Raw genomic sequence first — 19,218 nt, forward strand, 5'->3', positions numbered from 1 at the left:
ACCTAGGATGCATGTCTTTTATGGTGGGAAGAAACCGGAGTACCCGGAGGAAACCCACGCAAACACGGGGAGAACATACAAACTCCACACAGAAAGGCCCGGAACAACCTGGATTCGAACCAAGAACCTTCTTGCTGTGAGGCAGAAGTGCTACCCACTTAGCCACCGTGCGATGCCGTGATATCCCGACTCCCCCCCACCCCGAACATGTAAGCAGTGAAATCCTGCATTAGCTCTAAAACTAGAAAGTCAAAAACTCCATTTTTTACAGCGGTTATTATATAACTTCAAGTTTGTTTCAGGATATAAAGAAAGGACTGACCTTTCTCCTTGTCGAGGGGGGGCAGGATGCTGTTGTCTCGGCACACCTTGAAGTAAATCTCCTGCTCCACGCTCTCGGGGATGGCACCCTGGGGGATGATGATGCTGACACCCGTCTCGATGGAGCTCAGGACCCCTCCGTTACAGTTGAAGATCCCCCGGGCGGTGGCCACCACTGTGTGTCCTTCATCCTCTTCGTCATCGTCCAGCGTGCTGGGGCTGAGGGACGGAGGCACAGAAGTCAACATCATCAGTCAAAACAGTGTAGGCAGATGATAACGCACAGCAGAGGACACAAGAACAAACCCCCGGTCTTTCAGCAGCTCAGTAATTACCCTCATAGAACTTCCTGCTGAATGGGAAAATATGTTTCTCACCTTACAGGGATGGCCTTGGGGATGGCGTTGATGTTATTGTGCTGGTATTTGGGCCTGTTGTCCATAGTGCGTGTGAAGGTGTCCAGGCCACTGTCGTGATCCATGGGCTGTGGTGAAAGCTGAGGCTTCCCACCGCTGTTGCTCACCACAGTGGGCTTACTGAGGAGGTCCGTCTTCACCTGTGTGTCGTTGGGCAGCAGGTTGTGGTTGAACTTGGGGCTCTCAAACTTGCGCTCAAAGGGCCGGGCTGAGCTTGTGTATGGTTTGGGGACGTAGCGGTTATAGCTAGTTGGAGCAGGAGCACCCAGCGTCTTTAGCGGTGCTGTATCGGTGCCGTTGACCGGGAATTTGTCGGGGAGGCCCCTCGGGGGCAGGTAGCCACCTGGTGCCGGTTCGTCCCTGCTGGCCGGCCAGAGAGCTGGGAGCTCGGGTTTAGGATTGGGTGAACTCAACGGCTCGGGTATGGAGTTTACTGGAACTTTATGAAGGGAGATGCAGTAACTTAAATACAGTCTTTGCCAAACTATTATATTTTTGCAGTTTAGAAGTTTGGATAAGGCTTTCATTGTATTCACAGTAAGCACAATACAACTGTATTGTTAACAATGACAATATTATATATATTTAATTATATACTGTAATTTAAGGTTTCACATTGGGCTTAAAGGAAATTGTGAAGAACATTTTATAGACCTAAAGATGAATTGATCAACTGAAAAAGGAATTGGCAGATTAATCAATAATAAAAAAAATACCCCTTAGTTGCAGCCGTAAACAATACAAGTGACATAATCTTTACAGTGTCATCTAAAATGTCAATAATGTACATTAGATAAGTACATGATGACGAGAGTCACGCAGGAAAAGTAGCAAGAGCTTACCGTCATTGGGGCTGAGCTTGGGCAGTGTATTGGGTGGGATGGCAGACGTGGGGGGCCCATACTGGGATGATGGACTAACCTTCTCTACAGACTCAACTCTAGAGTGGGTAGACACAAAAAATACAGTTAACAAAAACAATAATGAGTCTGCAGCTGGTGTAACTAAAGAGTTCAGTAGTTGGGTACATCAGCAACCAGTGCCGACATGAGGTGTGCCGTTATACCTGTTGTATGGGTAGGATAGTTGAGCTGGTTTGGGCAGATTGTGGAAGCGGTTAATGCCAGGGCTGGGTTGGCCCATGGCCTTGCTGTCAAAGCTACGACGATCAAAGTAGGACAACTGCTTTCTGTAGTACTCCTCATCCTCATCTGGGTCATAGTGGTTGGAACGCACAACATCATCCAGGGGTTTAGAATGGGGCTTCTGTGGCTCAGGGGCCCTGGAGAGGAAGCAAAAAGAAACAAGTAACAGCTACAGAGATTTAAACAGAAGGGACATGCAATAAGGCAGGTCGTTTGGGGAATGATTGAAAAAATTTACAAAGAATATGTTCACGTAATTTACTCTCTAGATGGGACGTATTATGACCGACTGTCAGGGTTTGTTACGGACAAAGTCCACATTGCAATACACTGGTAAGAGCAAATTACGTTTAACCATGTATCCAGGTAATTTAAATGGCTCACAATACTGTATTGTGTGTACAGTTAATTTCATGTGGCGTTTTCATTTGCGGGGTGCAAATATCCACCAAAACAAGTTCCTTCCCAAGACTATTTTGCAAAGCCACAGTTTCTGCGTTTTAAGATTAGCACCGCCCAAAATGATTGTGATTGGTTTAAGGAAATGCAAACAACCCACGGCTTTTTTCCTCTTTTCCTAGAATGTATCTGTGGTGTAGCCAGACCTTCCTCCACAGCGCTGTGGAGATGGCAGTGGGAGACTATGAGGTTCCTAATGACCAGGCCTTTGGATGCCTTTTGTGTCTTTGCAAACCGTACCAGTCTGGCATGCTGCACAGTGACTCGTGTCCACTAGGAGGAGCTCAAACAGCAATAAATAAATTCCAATGAATCCTTAGCAAGGATCTCAGAGTTGTCCTTCAATCACCTACACTGCAGCCTGGGGTGCTGTAATGAGGACTACATACCTATAGGTGGATTTCTCTTGCTCCAGGTTGCTGAGGGAATTGGCTTTGAGGACTGGGCCAGGTGCACTTACAGGTTTAGGAACATCTGCAGGCTGAAAGGCAAAGGAGGGGCATCTCTTCAGTGCTTCTTGCATCTGATCCAGATTTTTGTTCACATGAATGGATTGCATGCACATAGATATCTAGCACTGTGCCTAACATCTTACAGGCGACACAATTCCAAAAGGTAATAGAGTATTTTACTAAAACAAGTTTTAAATTTTTAAGTCTCAAGACTCATTCTGCAGTTGTTTGACTCATGCATCTGTAGTTTGCATTTGGCCTCTGTGGAGTTTTTTGGTTATCTTCTGCTGCTTTGAAATACTTTAATATCCGATTAGAAATTGGTAAACATCTTTAATAGGTAAGAAAGGCTCCTTTCAGACATTTAACCTAACATGACCCAGTATGGTTCTTGTTCATTTAGGTTGAGTTTTCAGTTAAGCTTTAGGTATTTTTTTTTATACATAGGTTTTTAGTATTCTATTTCCTATCTACCTCGTTGAGTTTGTGACATGGATGCAATTTTCCATTTGGAAACTACTCTAACTATGTTAGCAATCCTTATAACTGTGATAAAGTTACTTTGGACTTTAAAACATAAATAGCACAGCTTTGACCCACTGAGGTGACAGCTGTACACCTCTGTGAAGAACTTACCCTGAGTGCTGATTCTCCTCCTTCTTTAGCCCTGTCCATAGAAACAGACCGTTTATTCTCAAACATCTTGACTCTGTTCAGCACCGACTGCGGTTTCATGGCCGGGTCCTCGTCCAGGTCTTCCCGTGGTGGAGGAGGGAGGGGTTTGGAGCCCGGAGTGATCGCTGGCTCACCTGGAGATTGCAGGGTCTCTGGTTTAGGGAGGGGGATTGTGGGTTCAGAGTTCATCATAGAGTCATGCATCCCTGTCTTAAAACCCCGGTTTGGAGGCCCAGAAATGTAGGCGGGCCTCAGACCAGAGTCACTGTAATACTGCTTTGGGGGCTCCGGCGATCGAGGTGAATTAATGGGAAAGCCGTGAGATTCTGCCTCATAAGGAGAGCGGGCATCATAGCCAGCTGGGGGCGGGGGTGGGGGTTCATCATAACGAATGGGCCCAGGTTTACTGTGGCGTCGTCTGCCATCATAGCCCACTGGTGGGGCCTCATCGTAGCGCGGCTGAGGGGGGCTGTAGTCCCTCCCTGGTCCTTCGTCATAGGGGGATCGTGGGTTGTAGCCCATGGGTTGCTGGTGGCCCGGCTGGTACCCTGCGGGCTGGGAGGATGAGGTCTGCTGGTCATAGGGGGGCCACTGTTCGTTGTAATGAGGCACACGGTTGTCGTAGTGCAGGTGTGAGTCAGTGTTGTGAGGCTTTGGTTCTGTGTAGCCGCCTCCATCGTATCCGTAAGGCGGGTGGTCATATTCACGGTATGGCTGTTTGTCCTGGTACGGCGGCTGGTGACTGTAGCTCAAAGACTGCTTCAGGCCATGGTTGATTCGCACGGGGTCCTCCATATTGTACAGATCTTTCTTGTACATCTGTGAAGAAACAGAATTGATACATCCATTATATCAACATTAGTTTGAGCTTTTAACAATCACCAGGTAGGAAGACAGAATGCAGTCAGGGAAAAATGCTTTCCCAAAACCAGATTAAGAACAATTTAAAGATTACATTCAATTCTGGAATATAAACTGAAACCTTGATGAACTGACCATGTATAACATTCACCAAATCATTACAAAATAAATCCTTCTACCATTTAATTAAATAAAGGTAAATTCAAAGTGCAATTACACAAGCAAACCTTTGTCCGTTATTCAAAACGTGTTCTGAATGCCTGTTTGACAAGATGCCTCTCAAGAATGATGATAATAATCCATATGGACACATTTGGGTTTTACATAATAACATATGTTATAAATAGTGAACTAACAAGCATTTTGCACATTTCTGAAAGGCCTCATTTCAAACATATGATGTGTAGCCTGTAGACAGCAAATTAAGTTACAGTACTTCCTATGGAGGAGGATTCATTTGTTGACCCCTACTCAGGACAAAACTACTAAACAGAAGACACAATGCAGTGTGCTGATCTGCTGATGTAAGTTTGTTTTTCCATAGGGTGAGATGCTTGATGGAAATCATTACCAAGAGTACTGTCTGCAGGTTAGCTTTCATCATGCAACCAACATTCAGTTTGCATCTGGTGCAACGTCAAACTACTGGCACTACAACAGACGACACATCTACCATTACGATGCCACTGTAAGTGCTACTATCGTTCATCTACAGAAGAGAGTTAAAGCTGAAAGGAACCCAAAAAACATTAGGAGCCATGCAAAGGAAGTAAAAGGCAACAGTTAGGGCTGGTTGTGGATGTCTTCATCCTGGTCAAAGACTCAGATGTGCCAGTCCTTCTGGTCTCCCAGCCCACTGTGGTGCATGTGGACTAGTCTGTCGCACATTTTCTCTGGGAGCCAGAGGCACAAAGTGGGCTCAGTGAGTCACACAGTGTGGGCATGTCATGCAGAGAGCTAGTGGAAAGCATGTGCGAGAAGACAGGCAGTTAAAACAGCAGGCTGGGGCCCAGACCCGGTCCGAGTGGCTGGTGAAACAGCGGGTACCTTTGGTTCTGGACCAGGTGGTCCAGACGGGTGGGGTTCATGTGGTGGTGGTGGTGGTGGTGGGGGCTGAATAAGCTCAGGGGCAGGGCTGGGGCTGCTAAGTGAGTCAGCCTGAGGAACTGCGGCTGCAGCAGGCGGCTCCTCGAGGTGCATACCCTCAAGATGTACAGGCTGCTCAACAGCAGGAGGCGCTACCACCGTCGGAGGCAACGAGGGCATGGGCAGAGCAGCCTCATCTTGCTGTGAAGTATTGTTAAGAGACATTTATAACACAGCCCACCTAGAGCACACAAAGTAAAGCTCACCGCAACACCATGATCTTCTTCCTTACACTGAATCAGTTTTACACCAGCCAGAGAATGTGGTTAGTAGATAACATACCAGTAGCTTCTAAAACATGTTTATTACTTAGCAAAGGACATTTAATCTTAACAAAGGTCAGGACACAACAGAGAACACAAAAGGAGCTATTCCTCAGCTCTGCAGTACTTTTAGCCATTCATCCATCTCTGAAAGGTGCAGCCTGACATGGCCTGGCTGCCAAGCTAGATATGAACTTTACCTGTTGCTGAGCGGCCATCTTGAACCCAGCAGGGTCTATGCGACTGGCTGGGTCTGGCTGCACAGGATGCTGATATCCAGGGTAACCAGGGGTGTCCTGAATCACAGGTGGGTCTTCTCGCACAGGCTCGGAAGAGCGGGTGATGGCGGGCTCCGTGGGAAGACCCACTTCGTCGTTCAAAGTCTCGTCCAGTTCCTGGTCTGTGTACGCTCCACCCTCTGTGTCTGTGTCCTCATAGTCAGAAGTGTGGCGGCTGTCCGTGCTATACATGGAATATTCACTACCAGGCGCCGACAGGTAGGACAGCCGGTCGTCGTGGATGTCCAAGTCATCCTCTGTTGTGCCATCCGCCTTAGCAGAGCAGAGAAATTATCATCTCATGTGTCGCTCAGTCAGACTAACAGGAATCAAAAAATATTGTTCAGCGAAATGGAATGAAAAAAGCAGCTCTCACCTTTCCCTCTGACACCCACACCAACTGGTTCTGCTGTTGCTGGATTGTTTCTTTCAGAGCTCCATACCAGCCGTCATTCATATTGTTCAAGTTGATTGTGGCTAAAAAAAGAATGATTTTTAGTCACATGAAGAATCAAACATGTAAAAAAAGAAAATGTACAGTCTCTCACACTCACTGGTGAACAGGTGGTGATTATTCTTCCTCAGTTTGATGGCTCTCTCATAGAGCTTCCTGGCACTCTTCCTGGACTCTGGACAAAGTCTGGTCCTCATGTTCTTCACACCCTGCTTAGTATCGGGATTTAGGAAGACTACAATTGGATACCACTGAGCATAGTTCAGCCTGTCCACAGCGTTCGGCGTAATGTCCAGGACAGCATGTTTGTCCTTCATGAGACAAAGAGGAGGGATTAAAAATGTATCTGTGACTAAATAATCTAAACTCCTACAATGCTGTTTTTAAAAAGGCATACTCACTCTGTCAATGATCTGCTTGATGGTGTGAAGACGGATGATTCCTGAACTACGCTGGTCTGTTCCAGCATCTCTAGGTTCACTCTCTGGAAAAAAGGTTAGAGGGATTTATGAAAAAAACATTTTTAAGTACTAAAATGTTTAGTGTACGTTGATGTTCACAATCAACTGATCTAAAGTGTACTGTATGTGCAGTATAATACATACAAACATACTTGCTAACTCAAAAAGATCGGGCTCTTCTCTGGAGAGCTTTTCTCGAGCAACATCAGCGATCGGCCCAAAGATCACCACAGGTCTCAGGAAACCAGCTGCAAAAAAGAATAAAAATATTAACAAACTCATAATGCAGCTTTAGTCTCACACTGACATATTAAGATAATAACATTAGATGTTAGACTCCTCACCCTCTCTCAGTACAACTCTTTCATAAGCCGGGAACTTTGTTTGGACAGGCTGAGAAGAGAGGTCCTCTCTGCTCTTCCTCAGGTTCCTCTTTGAGCTGCGAAGACCACGAAACCTCCAGAAGTCTGCCCGGTCACCTCCTGCTGTTTTGGGGAGAGTGTATTGCACACTGGACAGCTGCTCCGCTCTGTTGATAAAGGGAAGAAAGACGTGTAATACAAGCTAATGAATGTGTCATAATTTTGGCACAGCTAACATTAACTCTGCCAATACCGGAGGACAATACATGGCAATGATTATCATACCAAATTTAATAAGAATAAGAGGGCTGACTGTCCACTGTTGTGACAAACCTTTATCAAGCGTGTCACTCTTTGAGATAACTAACAATTCAAGGCAAAGCAGACATGTGCGTCTGTCAGGATGCCCTCACCTGTTTTTGTTGGGGATGATGCCCCTCTCCACCTCTTGGTGGTTCTTGCCAATGCGAATAGCCAGCCAGGAGCCTAGTTTCCCGTTGTAGAGGGTGTCCACCACACGGAACACCTCACCTTTGTTAAAGCTTAACCCATACGGAGATTCCTTCTCATACTCAAAGTGAGTCCGAATGTAGAAGGAGTCGCCAACATCCGACTCCACGATCCGCCGATACACTGAACAGATGAAAGCGAGTCAGAAACAATGGCCGATGTGACCAATATAAATTAATCTCTTGTCTCATCTCCTTACTCACTTCACTTACCATCTTTCTTCTTCTGGGCCAGAATGGTGACCTCTTCACCCTTAGGAAGGTCAAGGAGGAACAGCACCGCCTCCTCTCGGATTATGTTTGCAAAATCTACATTATTTACCTGGAATTTTGGGAACAAAGAGGTTACTGCTTTATTTGACAAACTAACTTTGCTGTTGTCGAGTACTTCAACGCTTAAGTAAAGGAGTATGCTTCATTGTTAAAAGCGTGGGTGACAGGAGGTGTGAATCTCCATTTAGAGGAAGGTTTACATAGCTTTTCCTGTTCTCAGTATTGCCTGGGTAACTGCAGGTTTTACTGCACTGCAAAAACTCAAGCCATTCCTCTTTATACTTGGAAGAAGGAGGAGGAGGTACAAACCGAAAGATATATGGCTTTGAGGAAATGGGACGAACACAGCGAGAGGAAACACAGATTTCTGTGTGTTCTCCCTCTGGGCCATTGCTAAGAGACCAGCCTGGAGGTACAGGAATTTTGGAGCCGCCAGTGTGTAAAATCATGAATAAAAAAAGGGAAGAGCTTGAAGATGCATACTCCATAAAACATGGCTGTTACAGACACTATCAGGTACCCATTGTAAAAAATAAGGAGAAGAAAAAAATGATCCTTTGTGACATTTAATAACAACTCAAAGTCTAGGAAAATTTTTACAACTCTTAAATTCACAAACAACCACTTGATTTCAGCTGTCAGGTTATACACTTGCTGTGTTAAAAATAAAGTATCTCACCCTGAGAATTTGGTCGCCCTCTTCCAGGCCCTCCTTAGCAGCTGGGCTATCCTCAAGCACTCCGGCTACGAAGATGCCCACGTCATTCCCCCCAGCCAGGCGCAGCCCCACACTCTCCCCCTTCTTGAACTTCACCAGCTTCATACTTGGCCTGAGGGAGGGGAATAAAAACAACAGTTGGGCTGATTTTCTTTGACATCACAATATCTGATGGCATTTCACTCCTTTCAATGCAAAATTCAATTTATGAATGTCTGGACTATTTACTCTTCAGTGAGATTACAGAAGATGCACGATTATCCGTGAAGAAAGAGAAATATCCAACAGAACATTTTACTACATTTCAACAGTTTTGCTGAAGACAAAAATAACCACACTAAATTGTTTGTCTCACGCACACTGATAGTTGTGCATCCAGTCATATTCAAAGCTGCTTATTCAAATTGCCAGCAAACCAGTGTGTGCCAAAAAATACAAAAAATTTTAATAGCATTGAAATCAATGCCTTGTGGTAGCCAAAATTATTTATATAGATTAGGACAGTGCCCGTTCAAAACGTGCTTGTTTGGTGGAGCTGATTGCTTGGGCAGCGGTATTGCTGCTTGTAGCTTTCAACCGATCCAGTGTACCCCAAAATAACTAAGAGAGACCCCAAAGCACAATTTAAATGTGGAGTAAACGTTGCCTCATAGACTCATGGCAGTGCACCATGCACCACCCATCTGGACAGATAGGGGAGTCAATCAGCAAAAATATGCATTAATCAACAACCAGAATCAGATCTTGGCTCAACAGCATTCAGTGGCTTTATTTCAGCTACTTCAACGTTAACACAGTCACAGTTCAACGTGTTTTGCACTCGGATTGGTTTGGAAGACACATAGACACAGACATAGATAGAGACAGAGACACACAGAAAGACACACACAGAGACACACACACTAGAGTTGGGAGGTATCAAAATTTTGATACCGTCAAACCTCCTCCCTATTTTACCGCTGTATATGGTATTACTGTGACTAATTAAACATTATGACGTAAGGCTCAGACGGCGTCACCAAACTGTTGGCTTGTGCCTACACCGTTCAGAAACTGAATACCAAACACTAATATTGAAACACCTCTCCCTTCTCATTAGGTCGGAACCCGAAATGCTGCCAAACTGCAGAAGTCGTGTTCTTCTTCGAGACCAGGTCACTCAGTGTGCGAGTGGCCCCCCCCCCCCTTCACACTGTCAGGTGATGACAACCACACATAAGCATTTTTTGGCATTAAATAAATTATATTTAATCATTGTCTCCTATATAAGTGCAATGCATTTTTTTAATGACGGTAGTGAAACTGAGACCGTTGCTATTTTTAAGACCCCGTGGTCGCCTGCCAATCGGAAGGTTGGTAGTTTGATCCCTGGTCCTGCAGTCCCATGTCCCTGAGTTGCCCCCGATGTGCCATCAGAGTGTAAATGTGTGTGAGTGTTTATCTGATGGCACCTTGTGTGTGAATGGTTCCTGTACTATGTAAAAGCGCTATAGAAAAACAGTTCATTTACATAGTAGTATGTGCGTAGTTTTTGTTTTGTAGATTTTAAGAAGACTTTAATATTTGATGGTGGGACATATGATAATGTAAATATTACCGTAGGATGCTATCATCGTGGGCAGCGCTTGGCACAGGAGCATCAGAGGGACTGACTGGCAGGTCTACATCTGGCTGTCCAGGCTGAGCATACACCGGCTTGGGCTCTAAACAAAAACACAAACCATGGTTATTGATGAAGATAGATGATAAACATGTAAAACATGTTTAAAAAGAAATAAATACTCCCTCAAACACAGTCACAATCTAGCAATACCACAGAAACATGTTAGACGGAGAACAAGGACACTAAAGAAAGAACACAACTGTTCAAAACCCCACACTGGCAAAGTGTTATCGCACACACACTTGTGCATAAACACACACACTCAAGGCACAGAGTGTCCTAAGCAGGGAGGTCAAACAGAAAGGCAGCAAAGTGCTGCAGGCTGGGGAGGAACGTCAGACACGATCAACTCATACGGTTTATTTTCACTTGGCTCCAGGCAAACTCAGCCCGGCTCAGCAGGCGTCTGGATCTGACTTTTTTTCTGATAGTCGTGCTTTTAAAAAGGGCAAAAATGACTGGTTCAAACAGGATTTCATTTTACTGTCATGAAATCATTTAATGTTGCACTGCTTATGATGGACAGGGAAACCCACACCAACATAATGTATTTGCTCACAGGTACAAGACACAAATTATGGGTGTACCAACATATCACTAAAAAAATGATTAATAGCTGATCTGTGTCTGACCTGGGAGTGGTGGGAGTGTTTTCTCTTCTCTAGCAATAACCGACTCCTTCGGTTTGGGCAGTGGAACCTCCTCTGGTAGCTTGACTGGCGTTGAAGCCGGCTTCGAGATCCGGTCGTCATCACGACTTCTGTGACTGCAGACAAAAATAGAGGTTTTTGTACAATTTATCTTTATGTAAAGAATATGTAACATTATAAATAATGTATTCTGGAGATGTAGAGCTTGGAGGCAACAGGGGAGCTTTAAGGCTACATCTTGACTACAGGCCATAAACAACTCAACACAAAACCCAGACTGGATGAAATTTTCTCGTGACTGCAGACAAAAAGGAAAAACTGTCTGAATCTTAATCCTGAAGGTCACCACTTTTCACTCTTTTATGCTCTATTTTTAGAGCAGCTTATCTAAGGTGTCAGAGTGGATTCTGTCTTTCAGGTGAATTTTACTGTGTGGCTCTGGGTGTACACCAGCAAAGGTTTGACTTTGATGCCAGTTTTAAAACAGTTAGACCACATAAAGTGACCCTGGCCAATTATAAGTCAGTAAATGATGACAGAATTTCCTTGTGTTTTGATCAAGGCTGACAATCCCGAAAATAAGTATTCAGATGGGAATAGAATTAGGCAAAGCAGGTTGTATGGCTCTGATTGACAAGGCTGCTCACTGGCACAACTTTTTTTTTTCTTCAAGATTATTATTTGGGGCTTTTACCTTTTCGATAGTGACACAAACTCTTACTGGGTGAGCTAGAGGCTGCCCCACTCACTGGCACAACTTTACTGGCAAGATACTGCTTTTATTCACAAGCTGAGTGACTAAGTAACCATGCAGGACTCGGTTTGAACTGGCTGCGGAAGAACAAACTTCTTTTCAACCCATCCAGGAGGAGGCCTTACTTTTAACTGCCAATTTCCTGACCTGAAAAAAGGTCACAGGTCAAAGATCCAGGTTCAGATAAACAATAACATCCTTTCCCAGCATCTCCTCTCTGTTAATTAAAATACTTATTAAAATATGCTCCAGTAGCCTAGACGTGTCTTAAATAAATCATTACAACATATTGTTGGTTTTGGCATCTTAACATGCACAAAATATATTGCAACCGAAATAGAGCATAATCAAGCCAGACATCCACAGACATTAAGAAAGATCTTACAAAAACTCATACACAGCCAGTTGGTGACATTGTTTTGTTCCTTCATTGTTGGAGCCATATTGTCGTTGTGCCAATCGCGCGGTTTGCCAACCAAAACTTTCAAGAGACACAAGGATCCTATGACACTTTCACAGGACTCTTGTCATCTGAAGTCAAAACAAGACGTGTCACTGAATAATTGATGCTATAATCACTTCAGCACTTCAGCAATATTCTATTAAGTAATAATTTGCTCCTACAGTCATTGTTGCAACAGAGAAATTATACATTTGAAAATTAGTGATGTGTTTGTTAAAGTCCTAACACCTAAAACAACTACTTGTCTATTAAGCTTCATCTATTTTACTACCACTATTAGTAACTACTCACACTGAGTAATGGTCACAAACTTACGGTATTCTCCAGCTGTTGACGTATAGAGGGAATAAAAAGGCCAGACAAATCTCATTAATTAAGTGTTGGTGAGACTGTTATTATAAGCATTGTTGCTTTTTGCAATGCAGTTTTCCTGTGTTTGGCATATAGCTTTCTCATCAAGACTTTTCCAGTTCAAACTAATTAGCAGTTTTTAAACTGATGAATAAAAAAATGCTTTGTTTCAAAATCACAGAGGATGTTAAATTCCAGACACACAGTAATATAGGTTGAGCAATGAACTTTTACACTAAGTAGAGTTTTTTGAGCAAAGAGGTTTCTTTTGCAGCTTAACAGTTGAGTTATATTTTCCTTGGGTCAATATGCAATGTGAAAGGGGAACAACTCTGGTGCTCTTTTGAGTTAAGGTAAAGAATTAATAATGTACTTTCAAACAAGGTTACAGTCCCAGAATTGCTGACTGGGCTGATGGCTGGAATTAACCCAAACATAAAATCGAAAATCCTTCACAACCTTAAACAAAAAAAAGCCTGTCTTAATAAATGTTGAAAAAAAAAGAAGCATATACATTATGGCCATATTTTTTTTTAAATATTCATATAGGGCTGAAAAAAAATGTTTTAACTATTATTAATCTGCTGAATATTTTCTCAATAAATCATTCAATTTAAAAAAAAAAAAAAGTAAACAGTGCCCATCACAATTTATAAAAGCCAACAGTGATGTCTTCAAATTGCTGGTTTTCCCAACCATAAAAAAAAAGTTGATTATCAAAACACATAAAAAAATCTTAATTATTGTTGGTACTTGGTTGCTCATTTTTATATAAAGTGCACAGAGAAAGTAGTAGAAATAAACAAAAAACTGAATCAATATGAAAGTGAAAGATTATAATTTTACACTGTTGCCTAAAATATAAAATGTGTGACAATGGTCTTTACCTGCCGTTGCTGATTTGTGGGGGGGAGTGTCTGGAGTGGTCCGAGGGTTCAGATCTTCTGTCTGGCGAGCGAGACCGGCTGCTACGATGTCTGTCATGTGATCGATTGGATTGGTCGGATGCCATAGAATGGATATCTGAAATGTCTGATCAAACAAGAGCCACTGTTCAACAACTGAATTCCATAATACACACTGACAAGTCTGGCTTTTCAGCTGCGCCCCATTTAAGCTGAATCCAACACTTAACACCACTCTCACCGTCTCTGTCGGAGGCGTTGGCTGAAGGAATGCTATCATCGAGGTCAGGGATGTTCAGCAGGGTTGCCCTGTCATCCCTCTGAACAACCATTTTTAGCTTGCCCTTTGACCTTTCTATGAGCTTCTTGGCATCTATCAAGGAGAGGTTCTCGGTCACTGTGCCATTGATCTGAGATAATCAGAAAGAAGCTATTAGGCATGGCAAAACAAAGAACAGACAGATCATTTCAATTCAAAATAAGACTCATCAAATAAAGAGTTCTTTGTTTCACATTTAAACCCAATGAAATTGTCATGAGAAGTTAAAGCACGAGATCACATGCAAATTAAGTGCAACACTGATTATATCTGTCAAGGTCAAATCTATTTGTAAGCTTCAGAATGAGCTGTACAGTACTAACTTGCACATCATTTTGACAATTCTTCCTTTAATCATTTGAGTATCCTTTTATTTCCTAAGTGCTGGCTATTATGTTAGAAACGATTGATTCAGAACGGCTACAGCTATGCACAAAAAGCTACATAAAGCTGTTAAAAGAACTAAGCTACATCAAGCAGCTCAAGCTGCAACTTTAAGTGCTGTTAGGCAACATAAGACTTTAGAAAATATAGACTAATACATCAATAAAGTGAGTACTCGTCAATTCCAGAACAGTAAACAATTCTTCTCTCCATCTCCATCAATACAAAAATGAAAATGTTCACCAGGCTTCTTGTCTCCCTCTTCCTCACCTTCAGAACAACATCTCCTTCCTGGATGTTGCCGTCCCTGGCTGCCAGGCTCTCGGGGGAAATGTCCTTGACAAAGATGTGGCTGGCCAGGCGCAGGCCATATTCTGCTTACAAAGTGAACGACAGCAACAAAGACCATGTTAGCACAGAGTTCACGTGTCCACACCGCACTGACTGCACTTTCCTGTCAAGCTGCTGCTCCCACTGGGATTAACAGTACTGATTAAAGACGATTAATTGCTCTTTTACTTAGATTTACTTCAAGAAACTTGGATTTTGCTGTGGCTGGCAAGTTTTGTTTACTCTGGCAGTTGACCAATGCTGATTTGGATCTCTTAGTCTCTCCTTAAAGGGTGGCTGTCTGGTAATAGATTCGTAAATAAAATGGCAGGTGATTTCCTGGATTATCTAAAAAAAAACTCTGTCTTCCTTTTCATTATCCCCGACTTTGTGAGCCTCACCTTCATTTTTGCGGGATTTGACAAGTGTGACCTTTGCAGGACGTGGGGGCAGGTTGTGTGAGCGGCGGTCTGAACGCGGGGAGAGACTTCGCTCTCGCGAGCCGCTGCGTTCACGTTCGCGGTCCCTTCGCCCGCTGCTTCGGCCGCTGCGCCTGCCCATGGCCCCGCCCACTCCACTGTAAGCGCCGCTGCGTCCGCTCCGCGTCTCGTATATCTCTTCATCATAGCTGTCCTCCTCCTCGTCATGCTCTGACATAGTTTCCCTCTCCCCTAGGCGGCCCATGGGAACATGCACCTTCCTCTTACGCCTGATTGTCTGGCCAAAGGAAATGAGATATGAGATCAGTTACAGTAAGAAGAATCAATCATGTATATTTCTCCATTAATCAATTGTGAAATATATAACAAAGGTCTATATGAAATGTTCTATGTATATTAACATGTATGTCTAAATGACATACATGTTAATATACATGGGACAACACATTGTAGTCTTTGACTTTAGTTTTACTTTCAACAACTAACCAAATAGTTTCCTAAAGGAATTCTTAATGGAAATTTTACACTCACAATTTTGGCAATTTTCCCACTTTTACGAAGTTGCTGGACTGCATACGCGTGCTCCACATTGTCCATGGAGACAGCATTAACCATAACAACTCTGTCATTTTCCCTAGAGAGGGGACACAGAGATACGCGACATGCTGGAGTCTTCCTGGAGCAGGAAGGGTAATTTAATACGAATAACTAGCAATCTGACCGCACTTCTATTAATAGAACAAAATCTTACTGCAGTAGGCCTTCTGCTGGGCCTCCTTTCAGCACATCTGAGATGACAATGGAGGTCTCGCCACTCTGAAAATGAGGGTTATCCCGACCTCCTGATATGGCTATCCCAAAGCCAAACCCTGGTGCCTGCACACAGAGAAACATAGATTAGGATGTTGATTTAGCAGTATGTACGGTCTAAAATCCTGAACATTATACAAAGGTCTGACATCACTGACTGACAAAAGGCAGGTCAACTTGTAACATATGCCACTGAGACTCTAAATCGAATCTACAGTATTACAAAACACACAAAATCAGTATTTTTTCACTGCCAGCAAGCACATAGATTAATAGCAGTTGCAAGTTGCCTTCTTCTGAGTGGTTTGTAAGCAAAACATACACAAAATGCAGTTTGTGTGTAGGTTTTTTAGGCTTCACAGCCACAAACGTGGGAGAGAACCATGCAAAAGAAAAGCTCTGAGATAACTGTTAAATCTGCAATTGGCAATAAAGTAAGCTACATGATGTGATCCTGAAAATATGGAGGGTGGTGCAAGCAAAGATAGAATAGAGATACTGGGACCAGGACAAGTTTCAACATGGACCGATGTAAAGAGCATCTGAGGGAGGATACCTACCCTGTGTAGTGTTACTGTGTGCTGTTCCCAAATGACAGTCTCCTCCATTGCTGCACTCTGGAAGACACAGTACAGTGTGATCAACACAAGAAATTGATAAACACAAGAAGTCCAACCGAGTTTAGAGCCAAAGACGCAAAATTAGGCACCCGGAAAAACAGATGCCGTCTTCCACACAGATTTAGTCATTCACTGTAAATTATGAATTAATGAATGAATTAATAAATTAATTATGCAAAAATGGCAAAAGCTCACTGGTTCAAGCTTGGTTTTCCCAAGTCTTCTATGATGGTAAACTCAATATCTTTGGGTTTTGGACTGTTGGTTAGACAAAACACAGCATTTTAAATAGGACTGAAACTAACAATTAATATTATTAGCGATTAATCTCCAGACCATTTTGGTATTTTTTTTTTCTTTCAGACAATGCAAACATTTTTCTTAAAATTGATAAATTGCAGTCAATATATCAGTGTTCAAGCCAGTTTGCTCCTGAAATGGATTTACACAGCAGCATTCCACCAGAACTGTGAATTTAACCTTTTATCTAGTTCTGCAGGATGGTCCATCATCATCATCATCATATTTTTCAAGTGAATAATGTGGATGTTGTTGTCAGCACAATCTAGCTAATTTCCTTTCTAATGTGTGCACTCGTGCTTCCTGCCACTGATGTAAAGTCACTGCTTCTGCAGTATGAACATTATCTTAAGTTAAGAAAACAAATAGCCATTCAAGGAATTTTGGTTTTATTTTATGATTTGTATCACTCCTGCACTGCAAATATAGGATGGAAAACATAATGCTTAGAGAACAAAACCCCACACAGAAAAATTAAGTAAAAATGATAAACAGTCAACAGTCTAAAACTGTACACATTTCCACTCTACTAAGTTAAGGGTTTGTTAAAAGAGGGAAGCATTCTCTGTGTTCCTGGGCTCCTCACATGCAAAATCTAATAAGGATGCAAACTGTCACAGCCACTATACACATACAGGGCCGCACACAGCCAGTTATTGAGTTTGTTTCAGGTTTTACACTCTTACCTATTTACAGTGATACAGATAGCACTGTGTTGTGCTTGGTTTTATCTGCAGTACACTCACACATCTTGCCAAACAGATCACACAATATCAACATACTCCTTTATAGTAGATCCACAGTATGAGGCCCCATGTTTACAGTGCATTGAATACAATTATCCAACAATGCAATGATAAAAACATTGCTAGATACAATGAGGCCAAGCACACACTGCGTCACATTAACAACCAGAGGATAAGATGAAGGTCGACTCCTTCAGCCGGTCAGCATCGTCCTCATCCCCCCACAGCTCACTTCTTATCTCATCTCTTCTTCTATAGCACTTTACCTCCACCACAATCCCACGACACTTTGTACATTCAATGGCTGCCTATAAAATACTATCAGGTCCATCCCTTTGGGAGAAATTACAATCCACATCACAGCACCTAATGCAATAATCCCCATTTGTCATGTAAATTGATCCGAGGAGTGCGACCTTAATAGGTGAGATGATCACACATTTTCCCCTCTGCTTGGCTGGTAATTTATTTGACACCTCATTGGGAAGAGTGATCTCATGTTGCGGCATATACAACAAAGTGTGATGACAGATGAACAAAAGGAGATTAATCTTACATTAAAAGCAGCATTGGTTTCAGTGCTTGGACCCTGAGCTGACATCATTGCCACCTTGTTAGCAGCTTCAAACCCAAAACATCTAGCAGGTGTCAGACCAGCAGCTTCATGTTGAAGATTCCTCTGCACCACAACATTATGACAACCTGCCTAATAGCATGGCTATACATTTCCCAAAAGTTATGATGAGCTACAGGCAAAATATTTAAATATTAGAATTTGAAGAAAAATAAATCTTTCAGAGAGACAATGTCTTTTTTGTTTTTCTATGATTCACTGTCTCTGCTGCCATCCTGTTTATTTGTTTTACCACCAAGGCTTCCTTCAAAACATCGTCCTCGTGTCTGTCGTGACTTGTCAGCCAAGTGCCAAAAGTTAGCTAGTGTCTGGGCATCCAGGCAGCTGAATACATCGCCACAAGTGGCCCCAGACGTTCTCAGCTTGGCAGTAACAGTCACAAACTCCTCAAGCAGCTTATGGTGGGACTCTCACATGGAGGAGGAACAAAAGTTTCAACAGGGGAACTCCCCCCGACATTTTACATTGAATACACTGCACTAGAAAAAGTAAAAGAGACATCTGAATATTAAAAAGAATGCTGAAAACAGAGGCTTGAATTCTCACTGGAAAGTTTCCTCTTTGAAGAGTAGGATTTATGCCTTGTGTCTTCTTGATCAGCACTGTGAAAACGCTGATGCAGGGAACTCGAACATTTTGTCTAAATTTATAGATGGTTGCCAATAAACTGCAAAGTTATGGGAGGTACTTGTTTCCAGTTGACATTCCTACTTTCGGAAATTCTTTATAGGCATTAATGCAGCATAACAAACATGCACACACACAAACGTATAATGTTTAGGCTCTGTGTTGCAGCGGAGTTGTGAGAAATGTGATTTTGTTTTCCGGAAAATATGATTAGAGAATGCTTACTGTGTCTGATCCTATTCAAATAACTCACCATGAACTTAATGAAATGTATAATCATAAATGGAGTATAACAGAAGGAATCATAAATGGAGTAAAAACTGAACATAATTTAGGGGGAAAAAACTAAACAAAAACAAATTTATCCAGGGTCCAGCATTGAGAGAGAGAGAGAGAGAGAGAGAGAGAGAGAGAGAGAGAGAGAGAGAG

The 19,218-nt window shown here is 42.7% G+C and overlaps 1 protein-coding gene across 10 annotated transcripts in view; it reads right to left on the reverse strand.

Moving 5' to 3' along the window:
- Positions 1-19,218, reverse strand: part of tjp1b (tight junction protein 1b) — a 66,075-nt gene that overhangs the window by 4,122 nt on the left and 42,735 nt on the right. For 4 of the 10 annotated variants that reach the window (XM_032523069.1, XM_032523066.1, XM_032523070.1 and 1 more), the window contains 25 exons: positions 16,423-16,479; positions 15,804-15,928; positions 15,584-15,686; positions 15,014-15,329; positions 14,553-14,656; positions 13,821-13,989; positions 13,562-13,706; positions 11,089-11,222; positions 10,391-10,496; positions 8,755-8,905; positions 8,016-8,124; positions 7,707-7,926; positions 7,276-7,460; positions 7,084-7,179; positions 6,872-6,954; positions 6,571-6,781; positions 6,393-6,493; positions 5,939-6,289; positions 5,377-5,616; positions 3,430-4,287; positions 2,731-2,822; positions 1,804-2,019; positions 1,580-1,677; positions 699-1,176; positions 323-540 (listed from right to left, as the gene is read on the reverse strand). In XM_032523069.1, the coding sequence (XP_032378960.1) occupies positions 323-540; positions 699-1,176; positions 1,580-1,677; positions 1,804-2,019; positions 2,731-2,822; positions 3,430-4,287; positions 5,377-5,616; positions 5,939-6,289; positions 6,393-6,493; positions 6,571-6,781; positions 6,872-6,954; positions 7,084-7,179; positions 7,276-7,460; positions 7,707-7,926; positions 8,016-8,124; positions 8,755-8,905; positions 10,391-10,496; positions 11,089-11,222; positions 13,562-13,706; positions 13,821-13,989; positions 14,553-14,656; positions 15,014-15,329; positions 15,584-15,686; positions 15,804-15,928; positions 16,423-16,479 (4,966 nt within the window). Of the gene's footprint in view, positions 1-322; positions 541-698; positions 1,177-1,579; positions 1,678-1,803; positions 2,020-2,730; positions 2,823-3,429; positions 4,288-5,376; positions 5,617-5,938; positions 6,290-6,392; positions 6,494-6,570; positions 6,782-6,871; positions 6,955-7,083; positions 7,180-7,275; positions 7,461-7,706; positions 7,927-8,015; positions 8,125-8,754; positions 8,906-10,390; positions 10,497-11,088; positions 11,223-12,638; positions 12,651-13,561; positions 13,707-13,820; positions 13,990-14,525; positions 14,660-15,013; positions 15,330-15,583; positions 15,687-15,803; positions 15,929-16,422; positions 16,480-19,218 lie in introns of all 10 variants that reach the window. The other 6 variants (XM_032523064.1, XM_032523063.1, XM_032523061.1 and 3 more) reach the window with 6 other exon arrangements.

Source organism: Etheostoma spectabile, chromosome 8, assembly GCF_008692095.1.
Source record: "Etheostoma spectabile isolate EspeVRDwgs_2016 chromosome 8, UIUC_Espe_1.0, whole genome shotgun sequence".
In the NCBI taxonomy this organism is placed as follows: domain Eukaryota; kingdom Metazoa; phylum Chordata; class Actinopteri; order Perciformes; family Percidae; genus Etheostoma; species Etheostoma spectabile.